At 26.3% G+C, this 21,392-nt stretch overlaps 1 protein-coding gene across 1 annotated transcript; it reads left to right on the forward strand.

Moving 5' to 3' along the window:
* Positions 1-11,875: 11,875 nt before the first annotated feature.
* On the forward strand, positions 11,876-14,229 carry LOC108457004 (scarecrow-like protein 8). Its single transcript, XM_017755793.2, has one exon. The coding sequence runs from the start codon at positions 12,183-12,185 to the stop codon at positions 14,058-14,060; it is 1,878 nt and encodes a 625-aa protein (XP_017611282.1). The 5' UTR covers positions 11,876-12,182; the 3' UTR covers positions 14,061-14,229.
* The last annotated feature ends 7,163 nt before the right edge of the window (positions 14,230-21,392 follow it).

Consider the following 21,392-nt stretch of genomic DNA (forward strand, 5'->3'; position numbering starts at 1 on the left):
CGAATTTAAAATTCTTTTATCCAAAACGTGTCCTTTGGATATATTTATTAAAAAGTTAAAACGATGAAAATAACATACATTTTTTGAGAAAAAAAATCAAAATTGAAACATAATTTAAAAATAAGTGTTTAAAGGGTAAAAATACAATCAAGTGTAAATAAATGTCAATTTGTGTTTACATAAATGGGGTGTATACAGTTAATATTTGTTGAAACAACATAATCAATGCAACTTATTTTTGGCCACAAAGCTCATAAATTTTGTATGCTAATCTTACAAACTTGTGAAGCAAAATTAAATAGAGTCTGTTGGGATGTTGAAATCAAATATTTATTGATTATAACAACCCATAAGGGAAATAAAAGTAAATATTCCTTCCAAAGACATTTCCAAATATGAAACTTGCTTTAAGTCAAAAATAAAATGAAACACTCTCGCTTGCTTTGTGCTTACAATCAGATCCGGTCAGTGGCTATATTGGTTTCGATAATTGAATATGTTAAATCGAAATAAAAATTTATTTAACTAAAAATTAAATCGATGTAATCAATTTAAAAAATATTTTATAATTTTTAATAATTTATTTAATTAAAATCAAACTAATAAATAAATAGTGACATGATCAATTCGGTTTCAAAAATCATACTTACTTGACATTAGAGCGGATACAAGGGGCAAGGCCTTCCCTCCCCAAATTATAAATTTCATGCACGGACTTAAAAAATTGTCATAGTCTTATTTATTTTTAAATATTTCATTATACCATATAAAATACTTGAGATCACTTTTATTCTACATGTGGAATTTTAAAATTTTAATAATAGTGTATAAAATATTTTCCTTGTATAATATTTTTTAATTTTATTAAATTCCTATTGGACACTTTTATCGCCCTAATCATATTTTTAGAGTCAAAAATTCTATTGACACTATATCAACTATTGTTTTCAAAAATTAAAGGGTAAATGGGTGATAAAAATCAAATACTAAAATTATTATCATACTAACAAAATAAGTGTCACCATTAGCCGTTTAACAGTAACGGAAAAAAAAAAAAGAGACAACATTAATAACTAAATTATAACTCTTTTTTTAATTAAATAATACTAATGGTGCATTTACCCTGAATACAAAGGAATAAAAATTTGATATTTTATTTCAGAGAAACCAAAATCTGCATGACTTTAATCCGTTTCTGTGAAAACGTTATATTTTTCATATACGTTGAACCATCAAGGGGGCGGTAGATCCGGCGACTCGAACTCTTTCTTCCGGCCAATCTAAAGAAGAAAGGCCGAAAAAGAAAAGGTTAAAAAGGAGGGAGAAAAAGCGAAGGGCAGCCAATAAATGCAAAGCCTGCAGCAGCCCATTCCATTCTCTGAGAAATTGTAAGATCACGTGGCCTGCACGCTGACGGTTTCGTACGTTTTCGAAATAAAATCCTCACCAATCTAAGTGTTAAGTGAACCCACATAATCTAACGGCGAACACTCCACAACCAATTGAAAAAATAGCGCCGTCGTCTACGGTGCTCACTGTTGAGAATAAATTAAGAAGAGCAAAAAAGTGGTTCAGATTTTGCTACTGTCTCCACTCTACTGACGTTACCTGCTACAACCTGTTTTGATTTGACAACTCTTAGCTTTTTCCGCCCAATATCTCTCACCGGATACACCCGGTAAACGGTAACATACTCTTTTATTTTCCTCTGTGGCTGTCAAGTTTTTAAAAAAAAAAACTCAAAACATATAGTTTTTAATTTACCAAATTATTGGATCCTCAGTTTGATCAAGAGGTATCGGGTAAATTATACTGATAGTAATTTAACTATAAAATTTTCTATTTTAAATATTTTAAAAGAAAATTATTCTAATTTAAATATTTATATTTAAATATTTTGATCACCCGCTAAAATCTTAAACGAAAATGAAATTTTCCGTAAATAATAATATTATTTTAAAAATTAAACCTTTGGTTCCTTCGGCATTGTCAAAACCCTCTCCACCTCTCCCAACACCATTTGTCAAAACCAAAAATTTCCAACACCACAGAAGCTGAAGTTGATGTAGAAGAAAAAGACCTCGAAAGTAATTCTTCTCTAAATGGACCCTTTTTGAAGAGAAACAAAACCCTTTCTACCAATCCATTAGCCTTGGTTGGAGCCACTGTGTCCCATATAGAAAGCTTGGATTGTGAATAATCATCTTTTATATATATATATATATATATATATATATTCTTGAAATAGTCACTAGCTTTCTTTGTTGAATTACTAATTGGATTAATTGCCACTCTTATCAATCTCGCTATTGAAATTATTGCAGAGGGTTCTGACGATGGTGATGATGTGAACAGGATGATGATGAAACAAAGAAATCAAATGTGTAATTTTAAAATATTATTATTATTTCATTTCCGTTTGGGATTTTAATGAAATATGTAATATGCATGCCTAAATTGTAAATATTTTTTTGAATGCTTAAAATGAATTTTTTTTATAATTAAATGATTATTTGTGTAATTATCCAAAAATAAATATATTGTTCTTAATATTCATAACGCCCCATTAAGTTGGCTGAACTACTATTCCTAACTGTGAATATATGTAAATAGAAATAAAAAACGAATTTAATATTTTTAGACAAATATTATTCTAAATACAAATATGGAAATACGAAATAATACTGCATAATATATAAAACACTTAATGAAGTTTTTCTCATTAAAAAGACATAAATATTAAATATATATATGAACTTTAATTTAGTACAATCATACATATGAAATTTAAATTGTGGTTATGTATACATAAAATGTTAATTTTGATTCAATTTTACAAATTAAAAGAAATGAATACGTATATTTATTTTCATATTTGATTAATATAATTATTTATGTATGCAAATGCAATATATCAATATATAAAATGATAACAATTCAATAATATTATTACTGATTTGTAAAAATTAAATCAAATCAAAATTTTATAAATTAGCACTAAAATAAAGTTCATATATAAAATTTCATATTAAATTAAAGTTTATGTATAATTTTAATATTTATAAATAAATAAAAGGCTTAATAAAGTTTGGATCGAAACTTTTTAACTAAAATGAAAAAAAAATCATTTAGGTGTGCAAGAAACTCAAACTTTTTAACTAATTTTGATATATATTTTAGTTACATGACAATTAATTTTTATTCTATTGATATTGTTGTTATACCTATATCTTAGAATTAAGAATTATATGAAAATATATAAATATAAAACATGCAATGAATGCACTTTGTATAATTAAGGTGACATTTTTTATTTTTAAAATAGAGCATAAGAGCAGCAATTTCTATAAAATTGTTGAGATTTTTAATTATGTTCCTTATGCAATGAATGCACTTTGTATAATTAAGGTGACATTTTTTATTTTTAAAATAGAGCATAAGAGCAGCAATTTCTATAAAATTGTTGAGATTTTTAATTATGTTCCTTCACACATAGAATTTTAAAAAGCAAACATTTTAGAGCATCATTAATTTTATAATTATAAAAATACTTCAATTTAAAAGAAAAAGAAAGTTGATTAAGTCTCAGTTCAATTGGTATGGGCATTATTGTCAGTACAGGAGAATATGGATTTGAGTGTGTTGAAACGCATTATCCTATTATTTAAGAGTTGGGAAGGGACTATTGATAGTTATGAATATTCTTAAAAAAAAAACAAATATGATCGAATTTATAATGAATTTGTTCTAAAAAAATGAAAAAAAACTTGAAATCAACTCAAAATAATTTTTTTATTACAATGATATTGAAATAATGTTGGGGTTATAACTGTTTATAGGTACAGATTAAGATTTATTAAAATACTTAAACGTTTTTATTATAATGATATTGATGCAATTTACAAAAAAATAAATTAAGAACAGTCAATTTTAAAAATCTAAAATAAAAAAATCAAACAGAATCTAAAATTAAATTAATAATTATTAAATAATTAATGTTTGGATATGAAATATAGGAAAAATAATATTATTATTATTAAATCTGAAAAGTTAAAACTATTAATTAATAAATTTGCAATCATGAAAGCAAAGCAGAATATAATGAATTAGAACATGCATAAAGTTCATAAAAAGTTGATGTTGCTAGCTTAAGGATTATTTAAAAATTTGATTAATATACAAAAGAGCAAGAGAATAAAAATTAAAAAAATAGAATAATTATTTAGATAAGCTTTTAAGGGTTCTTTCATTTTGTATTGCAAGGAATCTCAAACAAAACAATAAAACAAAAGGGAATTAATTGACAAGAAATTTTATTCTATATTCTAACATTGATTGTAAAATACATAGATTTGATTTTTTTTCAATGGAAAATTTCATCAAGTTTCGTACTAATTATATTTACACCAATTGGAACAAGTCAAATAATTGGATTTTATGGTGTTTATTTGGTTGCTTTGTAATTTTTATTTATTTTATAAACTAAACTGATTGCAACATGTAATTAAAACTAAATAAATTGTATTTTTTAATTTAGTTATCTTTTAATTTTAATAATTTTCAAATACAATGAAATATTAAAAAGATTAAATTATACAATGTGTAAATGTTGAGAGTTAAATTTTAGAATCAAGATGGTATGGTTGTTTAAACTGACAAAAATAAAACATACTTGAAGGAAAATAATTAGTAGAAAGTAGGATTGAATTCACAAAAAATTATATAAATTTTATTCTTTCGACTAAAACAAATAAAATAAAAAGGAGGATTGTTTAAAGAAAACTAAGAATTAAAATTAAAATTAGGAATTTAGAAAAAAATAAAGAGAGTAATAATCAAAGTTTTGGGAAAAATCAATGAGATGAAATTTCTAGTCAAAATAAATTCTTCATATGATTCAAATGTTTTATTATTGATGCAAAGATAAATTTCAATGTTCTTTTATAAATTGGTCATAGTTACTACGATCGCCAAGTAATCTAAACTTTTCTTACATTATAAATAATTAAGACAATCATCATTAACTACTTTATTTTATTAACAAACAACCTTATAATAATTGCATTACAAAACATAATGAAATGATAATTGGAATAGTTTATATTTTCAAACTTAGACTAAATTAAATATCAACAAAACTCACGTGTAAAAAAATTTAAACTGAAATAAATCTGAAAAGATCCATACCGATTTCAATACGATGATACTCAAACTTAAACCATCAAATATAAAAAGCTTATCTTGTCAACATAATGAAAGCCTTGTTAGCAAAAATGTAATTCATGTAAATCATTTTTCAAACTTATAATTTTTAAAAATTTATGCAAATGTATGAAAAACAATTTCAATTTTTTTTTATAAAACTGATTTATTAATGATAAAAATTTTCTTCGCTGTATTTTTTTCACAAACTCTTAGTTGCAAACAAAATTTTGCTAAAGAGGACAAAATTCTCACAAATTTATTTGACAAAAAAAAAACATTAAAAACAATTACACATCATGTTAATAACATGGTGCCAAACTTTCTACATTAAAAAAAAAAAAAAAAAACATGGTGCCAAACTTTTAGCGACGAGCCGTTCTTCACATGCCCAGGGGAGAATCCTTCATTGTCGCTTGATTTTAAGCAAAGAAAATTTTAAAAAATTATTTAATATATATACAGTTTTAAATAAATTTAAAATATTTAATCATATATTCAATTAAAATTAATAGATAAAAATCAATTATTACAAATTATGAAGGTGATACGATAGAATCACAAATTACAAATCGGAAATAATCTAGATCATTGGGTTAGGTTTCAATAAGATTTTTTATGTCTCATATCAGTTTGAATTAAATTTAAATAATAAAATATTTTAAATTTAATTTAATTATTAAATACAAAATATTTTTTACACTTTATTAATCTTTGAACGGGGAAATTAACTTTTTGAACTGAATGAGTTTAGAAGAGTTGGGTTGCGGCCTTGACTCAATTCATTGACAGGTGTATCCATGACCCACACCTCAACGAGATTTAAGTCAAAACAAATTTAAACAAAGAATAGAATCTGAATTTAAACATCAATATATAAAAATAAAATGGTGATTAAATTTATTACATCAACGGAGTTTTATTTAACCGGTCAAACTGTTAACTTAATAATCATTAAATAAAAAATTATAATAGGTTAAACCATTTCAATTTGTTATTAATTTACAATAATTTATTATATATATAATTACACTCCACTAATCAAATCGATCAAATCATAATTTTTTTATTCAATCGTCTAATCCAATCATCAAAAGGTTTTTTTTTTTTTTTAATGAAGTTATAACACACAAGAAGATAGTATCTTTATGAGATTATGTAAGATCTTTGAAAAATCTCTGGAGAACAAATGCATTTTTAACTGTTTATTACAAGGTTGGATGAATCACATGAATCCCTTTTAAAGCCAACTTGATTTAATCATTTCTCTCAAATTGGCTTTCAGTGGGGGCTAAATTTTGGACCCCCCATTTCCCTTTATAAAAATCAAATATTTCGACTTTTATTATTATTTTTAAGTATTTTACCCTTATTCACATAACTTGATTAATGTAATTAATTTAAAGTAATTACTTTTTGGTATTAATGATTTTTTTAATTTTGCAAATAAGATTAAAAAGTCTTATATGTTTAAAATTTTTAAATACCAATTAAAAATACATGAAATTTCTTATGAAATTCAAAAATGTGAATTATTAATGTATTAAATAATCATCTAATTTAAAGAATATTAGAATAACATAAACTTATATCTCATAATTACGTGAATCCGTCAAAGATTACAGAATATAATACCTTTTTTCATTGAATATAATACCTTTAGTATAAAAATGAATAATATTTTATTATTTGCTTCTCTGAAATTTAGGCTACTATTTTAAATTTTAATAGTATTAGCAGTATTTTTTATTATTAAAAACAGTGTTTATTAACTAAGAACACTTTTATAAGACAATATGTGAAATAAAATTTATAACTAAAATTATTATATTACGAATTTTTATTTCCTCAGCTTTTTGGGATTTTCGCGTCTATAATTCCTAGGCATGCGTGGGACCAATCTTTTTCATTGAATTCCTGTGTTTCTCACTAAATGTGGACCGCTTTTTATACACACATTTTATTTTTTTCAAGTATTAAAACATTAAATTTTCGTCCAAAAAAAACATTAAATTAAAAACCCGTCTTTAAATTACGTAATCTCCCACATTATTTTCGGGGTTTATGGGAGCGTGGATTTCGTGTGTCATGGATGGCGTGTGGGTTTAGCGTGTCCAAAACCGAATAGTCGGCGGCAATTCGATTCCTTGTGTTAACCGGCTATCCCCGGTGAAAAGAATACCGCTTAAAACCAAACGGGGCCCCACAACAATAGTTATTTAATTAAATGACGTTGCTGCCCCCCTTTTAATCTTATATAGTAAGGTTTTCCTTTTTTCAAATTAAATTAAGTAATTAACTAACCAAAGAAAGAAGTGCCCGGAAGAATTATTTTTTATTAAATTTGATTATAAATACTTTTTCTTTAAAATATTTCATCAATTGAATATTGAAAAATTGATAGAATCAAAATGTTTAAAAAGATGGAGACTTGAGTTTTAAGTATTAAAGTTATTATGTTAAATTAAAATTTGCGGGTGTTCAATTTTTATCATGAAATATTGTTATTTGTGGGTTTTAATTTAGTTAGTTAGTTAGATTGATTTAGTTATTTGTTTGTGTTCTAATAGTTTGATTATTTGTTCTTGTTATTAATTTACTTGTAATGTAACAATTTGATTCAACACCAAGTAGTTAATCAAACATGTATTTGTATTTATACTTTGATTGTTTTATACTTGGTAAACTTTCAAAAAAAAAGGTTAAAAAGAGTGGAGAGGACTTAAATTTTGTGTTTTGAGATGCTTTATGATGCTTAAATTAATAGGGAAAGAAAAACACAATTTGAATATATGTATTTAGCAAAGTAATGATAGTAATAGTAAAGATACCTATGAAGATAAATATACCTATCTTGATGTTATTTATTGTGTAGGAGTGCATAAATGATAATTTATCATTACATATGAAACGTTGAGGTAAATGTCCTTAATATGATAGAATTGTGATTCCAAACTCTTTGTTAATCTTACCTTTAGACTTACTTTAATTTAAATAGGTTGATAATTACTTTTTTTAAATTATTTGAATTTAATCCATACTCTTGAATTTAAAGATTTTTTCTTATTCGGTTGAGATAATAATTTAAAAATAAATTAAAAACAACATACATGTAAAACGAATTGATATTTTGTTTATCTCACTCATATAAATTACAAAACGTCTATATTATAATTTATACATATATATGATTATAATGTTATTAAGCAAAATACTTGATGATGGTGAATCACATTACCTCTAAGAAACTTTTGGGATAAAGTGTTGTAATATTTAAATAAATAAATTTTATTTTTAAAAATTATAATAAAATTAAAACGCGGATAAACGGAAAAAAAAAAAACCGAACAAATGAATGGCGTAGATGTTATATGAGTTAGGAAGCTGATAAGTGGCAGATGTGATACCGTTTGACACGTGTCGACGTGGGATGTTTTGATTCAGTTTGATTAAAAGAAAAAACATATAGTTAAATAAACGGAAAGTAGTTTTAGTTTTACTTTTTCGTAACCAATTTTTTCCTTAAGATTTTGCCTAACACGCAACCTTTTGCAAATTGTCAAAATTTTCTTTCTTTTGCCTTCTTTATTGCACGGAATAGTATAAAGTTATTTTTATAAATATAATATAAATTACAAATAATAAATTTTAATAATTAAAATAATTTATTTATAATAATATAAATCATAAATATTCAATCAATTGTAACTAAAAAATTGAGAACTTATAAGAGTTCCAAATGTTAAAATTATTATTTCTCTATACGCAATAGAAAGAGCCATTTTAAAAAATATAGATTTTATATTTGCTATTAAATATTTTTAATGACACGTTGATGCTACATATCATCTCAAATATTAAATATATAAGATATATATTATATTAAAGGGCTAAAATCCTACAATGGCGGAAAGCTGCAATTTAGCCTTGTTTTACTTATTCCAACTGAATAATAAATTTTATTTATTTTTCGAATAAATATTATTTTGTTTAAATTATCTCTAACATAACAATTAACAATATTTATAATAGTTTTTTCTCTTGCACACATTATACCTGGAAACGATAAATTTAGCAAATAATTATAATTTATACAAATAAATTTTTCTAAAACTTTTATAATTATATTTTTATACATTTTCTCTAAATCAAATTGATAATACAGATAATTTTATTAAATTTAATTTTTAAGTAATTTTATATTTTTCAACCAAATAAAAATACTAACTTTCAATCTAATGAATCAAATAAGATAATATGAATATACTCAGTAACAATCTTACATTTCGATAATTCTATTACAAGAAATTATCATATTACATGAATTAAAAGATTAAAGTCATTAATTAAATTGGTATCACGTGTCAAGTGAAGTACTAGACACTAACTCACTTGGGAAAAAGGTTATAAACAAAAATATTTATATTTTTCAATAATTTTAGATATTTTAAGAATTTAATAGATTAAACTTTTATGTTGAAAGGAAATTTAAAAGAAATTACAAATGGAATGAATGGTTAAATTGTAAATTTTAAGAAAATAGATGGAGGGTTAAATATAAATATTTAATATCCTTCGATATAATTCTTTTAATTTATTTTGATATTTTTCATATCCGTTTTATTATATTTGGGGTTGCCAACTGCCTCCCGCAACTCAAGTGTCATGTAATATAATATACTTTAAAGATATTTAATTATAAATTATTATTTGATATATATCTTATTATTTTTAAAATATTAATTAAGATCATGTAGTAATGTGTGTAAACTTTAAAAACTCCAGTATATGAAATAATATATTGAAGAATCTTGGGGTTGACCTTCCTATTCTTACATGTAATACTTTAAAACAAAATTAAAATATGGAATATAAAAATTAATCAAAATAAAATGCTTCTATAAATATAGTAAAATACACATGAACACTCCAACTTATTGATTTTATATGGCATTAAAAATCATGTATTAAAATGTTATATAGAATCTAAAATTACAGTATTTCAAATATGAAATGTACGTATTGTAAAGATTTAATATTGTCATCATGCAAATCTTAATAATAATAAGTTAAAATTTTAATATAAATTAAAATTTTATTCTTTTCATTCCACTAAATTCGTCACGTTTTGATTTTTAGTGGTTAATTTTATTCTACTTTAATTTTTGTTTGTTAAAAATTATTATAGATAAAAAATATGTCATCAAACTTTCAATGAAGTAGTTTTAAATATTTTATAAAATTTAATTAATTAAAATATTTTAAAAATTAAGGTCAAAGGTAAAAAAGTTTGACTGAAAATAGTTACAATTTAGAATTTTTTGAATAAGGGTTGAACTTTAATTATAAATTTTTATAGATCAAAATATAAATTTATTATTATTATTTTTAATTTTAAGAGATAAAATATAATTTCATTATGTATTAATTTATAGGTGTTCTACTCTAAATTTTAAAAAATATTGCTGGATCAAAACTCCTATCTATCCCTCAAATTCAACTCGGTTAGAAAGAGCGTAAACCATGACATTATTATAGAAGCAAAAGAATATTAAGTCAGACTAAAATAATGAATTCAATTATAAATTTCAATAATTTTCGACTTAATAAAAATAATCAATTAATGGAAAATAGGAAAAATTGAAGATATCAATTAAATCGATTTTAAGGGAATTTTTGTTCACATATGAAATTCTAGTGTTTGACTACTATTTTGATCGGTCCAATTTTGGTTCACTGACCGGTGGCCAAGTAAAATCCAAATTACTTGTTCTAGTGCAAAAACGGTCATTTTCACACCAAAAAACTTGTCAAATTCGGTTAAATTACAGCCGTTTACCAACTTTACTTTAATTTAAAGAAAAAAATAATGATAATAAAAACCATAATGACTTTCGTATTCAAACCATACTTGTGTTATTTTAACGAATGAATAAATATTATGTATTCAAAATTATCATATAGAAAACGAGTAGAATAGCTGTTTCTTAGCTGAAGCTTTAATAAATTCTGTTTTTGGTTTTAATGCATAAAATATTTAAATTATAAAATTATATAATTTTTTAGGTGTGGAAAAAGAATATTTTAAAGTCGGGGCTTGGCCAACGTAGGCAAAACTTTTTAATGGATTTTGAAATTCTCTGCCCGAAACAAACACGTGTCGGTAAGAATGTAAGAGAATCAACCGGGAATCGTCGGTTAAGGTTAGGACAAACCGAGGTACTGGAATTTCGAATCAGCTAAACAAGCCACGAGAAGTTTGCAAATTCACGGGGCGGTTACCATGAGTACCATCAAAGCTCAACCTCATTGCTCCACGTAGCCCATATATCGCTTTCGTTGTTGTTCTGGATTGCATTTCTTGGGTTATTGTCGCTCACCTTTTTAAACAGTTGGTAACTGTCCTGTCAGGTGATCAAATTCCCAACCAAACACCCTTTCCCCCTATTTGAATTTCACACAATTTGAAATTCAAGTCCGACGATCACTTTGCTCATCGCGTGGAAACCACTTTCCTTTGTTTTTTAATTGCGTTCTCATTTACGTGTGGTCAACGCTCGGGTAAGACAAGTGGTGCTTGTTTCAAACTGCTGGCAAAAGAACCTATATCCAATGTAAAAGAAGAGTTGGTCTTATGGTTTTAATTTTGAAAAAATAATATTTAATCACCGCACGCTGCCAAATCACGAAGAAATTGACGGCCATGATCTAATGCTTGTATTTGATCAAGTCTGTTCATATTAATTTAAATAGAAAACCGAAAACCACTAAACAAAAAACCAGATGGATTTTGGAAACACTCTCTCTCTCTCTCTTCATTAACCTTTTCTCCGTTATATTCAGATAATCATTTATTCGCCATTAGCGAAACTCTCTCTTTCGCTTCTGTCATGCGTTTCTTAGGAAGTTTGATTCTTTGAACCCTCTGCTTCTTTTTTTTCTTTTTAAACTGTTTACCTGAAGAGAGAGTGGGAGGTGAAATGGCGTCGGGATTCTCTGGGGGTGGCCCAGATTTTTACGGTGGGTTAGCCGGCAGATCGGTGGGTAACACTGGTACCATCAACAACAACCAAACGACTGCACCGTACCGGACACAGGTTCCCGGAATGTTCATGGACACAACGTCTCAGATCGTGAACCGAGCAACGCCTGGTTTCATCGGGAAGCGAACACTAGCGGATTTTCAAACGCAACAAGCACTAAACAATAATCCCGGTCGTCTTTTTCTCCGTTCGGTTAAGCCCAGAACTTACCAGCATACTTCTCCGATTTCTCCGTTATCTCCAATCGATTTACCGTCCAACTTGTCGCCTGATGTTATGAGTAATTTCTCGTCTCCTTCTTCTTGCATGTCGCAGCGTTATGGTTTGCCGCTTTTACAGCAACTGAGGTCGCAACAGGTTCCTCTCGGTATCAACACTGGGGCTACAATCCAGGCCGTGAACACTGGGTTATCAGGTGGTCCGTACATGAACCCGGTTTCGACGCGGGTTGTTCAGCCGCACGACCCGGAAAAGAAAATGATGAATCAACTTCAAGATCTGGAGAAACAGCTGTTGGACGACGATAACGACGAAGGAGACGCTGTTTCTGTTATTACCAATACCAACAGTGAGTGGTCTGAAACGATACAAAACTTGATCGGTTCAACCGGCAGCCCTAACAACCCGATTGCCCCATCACCTACATCAACCACTTCATCGTGCTCGTCCACGTCATCGACGGCTTCTCCAGCTTCACCTTGTTCAAAGCAGACAATATTGGATGCCGCAGCTGCTATTTCCGAGGGAAAAAACGACGTCGTTAACGAGATCCTGACCCGATTAGCTCAAGCTGCTAACTCAAAAGGTAGCTCAGAACAGAGGTTGATGGAGTGCATGCTATCAGCTCTTAAATCTAGGGTTAACTCGGTTGAAAACCCACCACCGGTGGCTGAGTTGTTCAGCAAAGAACACGCTGTTTCAACTCAGTTGCTTTATGATCTGTCTCCTTGTTTTAAACTCGGGTTCTTGGCTGCTAATCAGGCTATCCTCGATGCCACTTTAGACAAACCAAGCTGTAATAAGTTTCATGTTGTTGATTTTGATTTCGGGTCAGGGGGGCAGTACATGAATCTTCTCCACGCGCTTTCTGAGCGTGGGAATGGGAAGCCTGCAACGGTAAAGATCACTGCCATTGCTGATAACGGTGGAGATGAAAGGTTGAAGACGGTTGGCGATAGGTTGAGTCAATTTGCAGAAAGTTACGGAGTGAGTTTGAAATTTAATGTGATATCCGGACTCAAACTCAGCGATCTGAGTCGCGACTCACTGGGTATCGAACAAGACGAACCATTGGCCGTTAATTTCGCGTTCAAGCTTTACAGGATGCCGGACGAGAGCGTCTCCGTCGAGAATCCAAGAGACGAGCTCTTGCGCCGCGTGAAAGGATTAGCACCGCGCGTGGTGACATTAGTGGAACAAGAAATGAACACGAATACGGCGCCGTTCGCGTTAAGGGTGGGAGAAGCATGCGGATATTACGGAGCTTTATTCGACTCGGTTGAGTCGACCGTGTTGAGGGATAACCCGGAGCGAGCGAAGCTAGAGGAAGGGCTGTTACGCAAAATCGCCAACTCAGTTGCTTGTGAAGGTAGGGACCGCGTTGAAAGATGCGAGGTTTTCGGGAAGTGGCGGGCCCGGATGAGCATGGCGGGGTTCGAGTTAAAGCCACTGAGCCAAACCGTTGCCGAAACGATGCGCGCCAAACTCAACTCAGGCAACCGAGTCAACCCAGGCTTCACCGTTAAAGAAGAAAACGGAGGTGTTAGCTTCGGTTGGCTGGGCCGAACACTCACCGTCGCATCTGCTTGGCGTTAAACTTGGCTTTCCCTCATTTCTCTCTCTAATAATAAAATTATTATATTATTATTAATTGTTATTATATTTTTAACGTTTTCCTTAGAAGAAAAAGAATATGAAAAAGCGAGAGAAAAAAAATATCCCACCAAACCCAAATAATAAAAAGGAGTGTTTGGATTGGAAGAAATTTCTGCGTCTCATTAATGTTTTTTTTTTACATTTTTGTGTGTGAAATGAAAGTGTTCGGTATAATGCTGACTTGTGGATATGGCATGATTTGTAGTTTGCTCTCTCATTATATAATTACCAACAATTCATGGATTTTATTTTCTGGATTTTTATAATTATTATTTTTCGCATTTTTTATGCTTAGTTAAATTAATTCTAGTTGTTTGAATGTTACGTGTTGGAATCTAATTGGAGCTTCCTTGTAAACCACATAATACTTTCTTAACAATGTAATTCTGGTTTCCAACTTTTTTTTATTAAAAATTTCAAATTGGTTTTTTAATTATGGCTATCATTTGGTATTATAGCAACAAGTACCGTAGAGGTTTCTATTTCATTTAAATTAATTATTGTGTTAAATGTTAAAATTGTGATCTATCTTTATTATTAAAAATTAATTCTTGTACTTCAATATGTCATGTGTCACGTTTGATCAATATGTCAACCAACAAATTTTGAATAGTATAAAGGGATAAATTTTTAATCAAAATGACTAATTTACTATTTATTTTGAAGTATATAGATTAATTTATCTATTTTTTGGTAGAGAGGAGAAAATGTAATTGACATTTAGTATATGAACCTCTATGATACTTTAACCAATAAAGATTCTTATTTAACTTTTTTCCTTTTTGTAATTTGAAACATTCTATTATTTTTACTTTTCAAGACATTAAATATTAATTTTTAAAATATTTACATATATATGTTGGAGTAATTAAAGCATAAAATTAAATTAATCAAAACTTTCTTAGTAAAATTTTGTAACATCTGTTATTAATTTTTGTTTTAAGTTGCTCAAACAATACAGAATCGTTTTTTTTCAAAAATATAATTTTAAATTATTATTTAAAAATATGTGATCACTTAATCTCACTTATGAAATAAAAGAAATTATCACTATTGTACAAAATAATTATCATATATTGTGTTTTATAAGATTATATATTGCATTCACGTATAAATAATGTTTAAAAATAATAATATTTTAGTTGATTGAGTTTTAACTCAATTGACATGGTATTGCTATCAATACTGAGGAGGGCGTGAGTTTGAGTACGTTAAATTATATTATCTTTCTATTTATAGGTTGAGAGGATTATGAATAATTCTAAGCATTACGTCAAAAAATTAATATAATCAAAATTTATAGTAAATAATAATAATGTTTTATAACCTTGTTTGATACACATAGTAAATACACCTATCTACTATCATAATAAAAAGGAATGATGGAAACAAGCAATAGTAAAAGAGAATATTAACTTTCCGTTTTTAAATAAATAGTTTTCAACAAATTTTAAAGCCATTTGCCACGTCTCTTGTCTCACTATTTATGAAGATAGATTTTTTTTATTTTCATTTTTGTGGAATGGGTTTTTACTGAAAAATTTTAATTATTTGCTTATTCAATTTTTTCCATTATATTTGTTTCCTTAAAAATATAAGAATATATATATATATATAAGAAAAGAAAATAAATGGGTTCAATGAAATTTGAAAGGTGACTCTCACTATTTCTTTTTATGTACAAATTGATAAATGATATTGCTTTCATTGGAATTACCAAAGTATCCTAAAGATTATCATTGGCAAAATAAATTTTTATTTTATTTTTTATTTAAGATTTTGGATTTGCTTTTGTCATTGTTTGCTTCACCTACATTGGTCATGATTAGTTCATCTCTCCATTGGGCACTTATAATACTCCCAAATTAATTACAAATATATTATCATTTGGTATACTCTTAAAGCAAAAAATTGCAAAAGTTTAAAATAATGACATGTCTCTTGTACCATATTAAAATTTTAAATAATAAATAAATTAAACCCATCATCATATTGTATTTATTTTCACTGACAAATTATATTATAATAATTAATAATGTATTATTCAGTGTGGGTTGACATTTATTTATTAGAAAATATTTGATATATTGATAATGTATATGTCTCATACATCATCATTAATAATAACATAATATATTATTTATATAAAAAATATAAATAATTTTATTTAAAATAATAAATATAATTTATATTTTTAAACATAAATAAACACAAAAACATAAAATCTAAAATCAACTCCTAAGGAGTCATAGGAGTTAATAGAGGTATTTTATATAGTATAAAAATCAATAGGCATAATTTAGACATTGGGACTTAATAAGAATTATTTAAAAATTTTAGAAAAAGTTAATTAGTTTATATATAAATTTTAAATATTTTATTATATTTTAGTTATTTTATTTATTATTTAATTTATAGATAAATATATATTTTTTGAATTATGTATAGGCCATCTTGGTCATATAACGGAAGCAAAAAAAAATACTTTTTAATTAATTATGTATAATTGAAAACATAAATCTATTTTTATTTTTAATTAATTATGTATAATTGAAAAAACATAACATTTTTATTCAAAATTAATTAAATTTACTTTTTTTTTGTTATAAGTTAGTGCTTCATTGGCTTTAATTTTTAAAATTATCATGAAGCATAAAACAACTACTATAAAGAACATAGAACCACCTAATTATTTAACTTAATTTCATCATATATGTACTTAGAACAAAAAAACCAAAGCTTTTGACTAACTTTATCTTTGTCAATTGATTTAAACTGAATAAATATATCAAATAGCTATGTTTTTAATATATATATATATATATATATATATATATATATAGGGTTAGTTATATTATTTAACGAATACAATAATTTTTATTTTGAGATTATAAGGCCATTTTTCACATCCCAAAGATTAAATGGAAGTCTTAATTATATTACATATTTATATTATTTCTAAAATTAAAGATTTTGCAATTTTCTTTTCATTTGAATTTTAGGATATTGGTTATTATCATGGGCTACTAATGTAATTATCAGTCATTTAATTTAATTAATCATATGTTTTAAACATTGTTTACAAATCTCCTCAAATTTCATTTTTTCCTTGGTACACATTTAAAACTTGACCCTGCAATGTGGGGTTATGTTCTGTGCAGTATTTATTTTCAAGTCTTTCAATTTTTATTTTTATTTTTTACAGTAATGATATTATGTCATTTTATTATTAATTGATAATACATGAAACTTATATACTGGGTAATGAATCAAATATTAATTATAGGGGCTTAGTTAGAGACTTGCAAGGGCCCTTAAAATGAATTTTTTCATTTAGGTCTTTTAAAATTTTAAAATTTTAAATTAGTAAAGATAAAATTATATTTTTGCTCCTTTAAAAATAATAAAAATTGATTTAATCGTCTAAAATTATAAATACATAAACTATTAAAATGATGAAATTACATTTTAACTATCATAAAAATTATAATTTAATTTCAGTTTCTTTTTGACTTTGCTCTTGATTAATCATTTATTTATTTCAGTTATTATTATTATAAAAGAAATAATTTGCTTTTATGAACATCGTTTGCACCCATAACTGCTTCCATTTAACGTAGAATTAAAAAAAATTAGTGAATTATTTATCATCGTAATTTTATATAATATTGAAGTATGGATATATTACTAGAATATTATTCTAAATATAATATAATATTAAATTATTAAAATTATAAAACTAATATATGCAATACTTCAAGGGATAAGATACTTTCATTACTAAAATACTCTTTTATATATAAAATAAATTTATATTATTATGAATATATTTTCATTTAAATAATTAAAATTTAATTATAATAATATTTGAACTTTATGACGCGATGTAATTTAAAATTTTAATTTTATTACTTAAATAAATAAAATAAAATTTATTTAATTATATATGAATTTTAATAAATATATTTATTACATAATTTTTTCTACCTGCATTATATATATATACACCATAATTTAATATATATTTTTTAAAATTATCATTCATAATTCATAACAAATAGAAGCAAAATTCGCGAGGTGAAATTTGATTTTTACATTTTGATTTAAGATTTATACAAGAATTTAGGTGTTCTACAAGTTTGATTTTTAAAATATAATTTATATATTGATTTCGTATAATTAAAAATTACATCCAACTTTCCTAAAATAATCGTAATAAAGTTTCGTAAAAAGGTTTCTTGCCACTTATAATTGAAAATAAAATATTAAATGATTAGACAAGCTAAGTTAGAAGGTGCTTAGGTATAACCACCTTTTTTAACTTTAACTTTAGCTTACAGCCCTAACCAACGTTGCCAAAAATTTGAAAATGATAATTTTATTTATCACTATTCTATCTTTTATTTTATTTTACTGTTTATGAAAATAATTTTTTTAAAGTTTGCTATTCCTCTTTCTCCAAAATTGAATTTAAATTTTTATTTTAAAAATATAATATATCTTGTTACTCCATCAAATATTTATTTAATATTAAAAAATAATAATATTGTGGGAGTTTTTCGCCAAAAATAATATGGTAGTTTATTTTGGTTTTAATTGTATATATATTAGATTATGAAATACTTACGGAGTGAAAATATAAAAGAAAAAATTTAAATATATACAAATTAAAGAGACTCGATTGAAATGGTTAAGTAAAAGGTCTGAAAATAGTTCAAATATTATTATGGTGATATTTTTATATAAAAGATAAATATATTATCATATTAATCTTTGTTATTTTATAAAATAAATTTTTAATCGAATTAGTGATTATTTGACTTCAAATTATATATATTTATTTTTAAATTTAAATAAAAGATAAAAAGTCTAAATAGAAAAACATGCTTATATTAAATATATAAAAGAAAACCAATCATTTATTTATTTTGAGTGGTAAATTTGACTTATTGCCCATTATGAATCCACCCCCAAAAAAAATCTATTATGCTTTATTTATTTACTTTTTTTTGGGGAAAAAATAAATAATACAAAGCATAAAGTAAACACATAAGCCTCGGTGTTACAAAAATAATGGTTTCCTTAATTTTGAAGCCATAAGCATCTTTCTTTCTTTGCGTTTAAAGGAAACTATTGTTTCACGCTTCAATATTTTTATCTAATAAATAACAATTAAAAAATAGGATGCAACATTCTAAATGGGACTCACAATTTCGTATAAAAGACATTATGATGATGCTATTTTTCCAAACGATTTAAAATGTTATATATTTTTCACATAATTTAATTAATTCTTCATTTAATCAAATTAAATTAATAGATAATTAGGAAATTTTATATTATTAAAACTGAAATTTATTTATTAACTTATTTTATCTAATCAAAATTAAATTTATTAAAATAATTTGATTAAAAATCGAATTTTATTTTTCAAGCAATGCTCTGTATATTACTTGGAAAATACCACTTTTCAACACTGCCAAGAAGAATCAATTGAATTTTATCATTTTAAAATTAAAAAAAATTAGTATTTACTGAATTTAATCCTTTGGCTGTGGCAATCCCACACCAGTCGTCGGGCTGCCGATGTTGGCATTCGAGCCAAAAGCAACAACTTCAAATCATAATGAGTGGCTTTCCGAGTCTGAGCATCAGTGCAAGCTGTACAGACACCTGAATCACGGCCAACAAGAAAATACTAGGTGCCATTTTGATAACATTCTGCACGCTCCCATTGGCACCCACCACGCCGAACAACAACGCATGATATACAACTAATTCCGATACCCTGTATATATGAAAATATCCGAAAAGAATTGAATATACTTGTGTCAAACACATAAACCCGAACGTGCATGAGAACCAGAGCAAGTGCATTACCAGCAGATGCAAGTTCACCAAATTGTGTAGGGAATAAGGTTGCTAGTATTGCAACAATAGCTATTACTCCAGGAAGGATGCCCCCTTCAATGTTTTATAAATTCGTAGCGTACAAGTCCGCTTTCCATATCGAAAATGATATGGCAAGAGCCATAGCAGACCAGAGTGCGGGGATTTTGCTCTCTGTTTTAGAATCCGAATTCCTTTCGATATATTAACATTTTGGATTAACTTATTGCTTGGGTTGGACTCGGATATGCATGTTTGGGTTTGGGCCAATAAGTTTAAATAAAATTATTATTATACTTTAACATATAAACTATATATTTAATATATTTGTAAATGGTTTAGATTTAAAAATTTTTGATCAAAACCATGCCTAAATAGAAAAATGGATCCTAAATTTTTTCCAAACCTATTTTTTAGGTATTATTTTTTGTCTAAACTTTTTCATATTTTAGGTAGACCTTTGGGTTAAAGCAGGTAATCCGACCCACACACAAGTATGAACCAATCATTTGTTTTTTTTAGTGGTAAATTTGACTCATTCACCTATAATATCCTATAATATTTTTTAAGTTTACAAGTAGAATTACTTAAAGAATAATATTTGATACACAATTAGTGGAATCAATAGATAATTAAAATTTTTATTAATTGAATTATATTTCTTTGATTAAACTCAATTTTATCTTTCAATGCTCTGTATATTACTCGAAAAATACCACTTTTAATTCGACAAGAAGGAGAATCAATTGAGGATTTGAGTTTTATCATTTTAAAACTAAAAAAAGGTTTTTACTCTTAACTTGTCTTCATAATTTTATGAAATTGAAGAACGAGTTTGATTATCGATAAATTCATAAACTTGAATATATTTTTTAATTATATATATATATAAATTAGTCAATTATAAATTTTCATTAATTTTTTTATAACTCTTTATATACTTATTTTTATATTTAAGATGTAACAATAAAATTTAATAATGTTACTTACTTCCAATAATTTTTTAGTCTATGTGAAGTACGAAAAGAGGGTGCAATCGAATGACTTGGAACAAGAATAAGGTCTGTGCTGCTTGTGAGCCTTGGCATTGCCCAATCCCCACTACCCCTTCTGTATGCGGTATAATTGCCTCTTCGATTTGAAAGCCTCCATGGCCGTCTTTAACATTAGCGATTTTTTTGGTAAAATTAGGATGTGTTTGTATCAGGAGTCAGATTATATTTTGTCTTTTTTACTTAAAAAACAGTCAAATTAATCCATGTTAGATCAGAGAGCAAATTGGTCTTTCTAGTAAAAATTCCATTCATATATATTGTTAAAAATTTATCCCTATACATCAGAATGAAGTACATGTGGCACATCACATATAACTGTCTGGTTATT

Source organism: Gossypium arboreum, chromosome 11 (genome assembly GCF_025698485.1).
Source record: "Gossypium arboreum isolate Shixiya-1 chromosome 11, ASM2569848v2, whole genome shotgun sequence".
In the NCBI taxonomy this organism is placed as follows: domain Eukaryota; kingdom Viridiplantae; phylum Streptophyta; class Magnoliopsida; order Malvales; family Malvaceae; genus Gossypium; species Gossypium arboreum.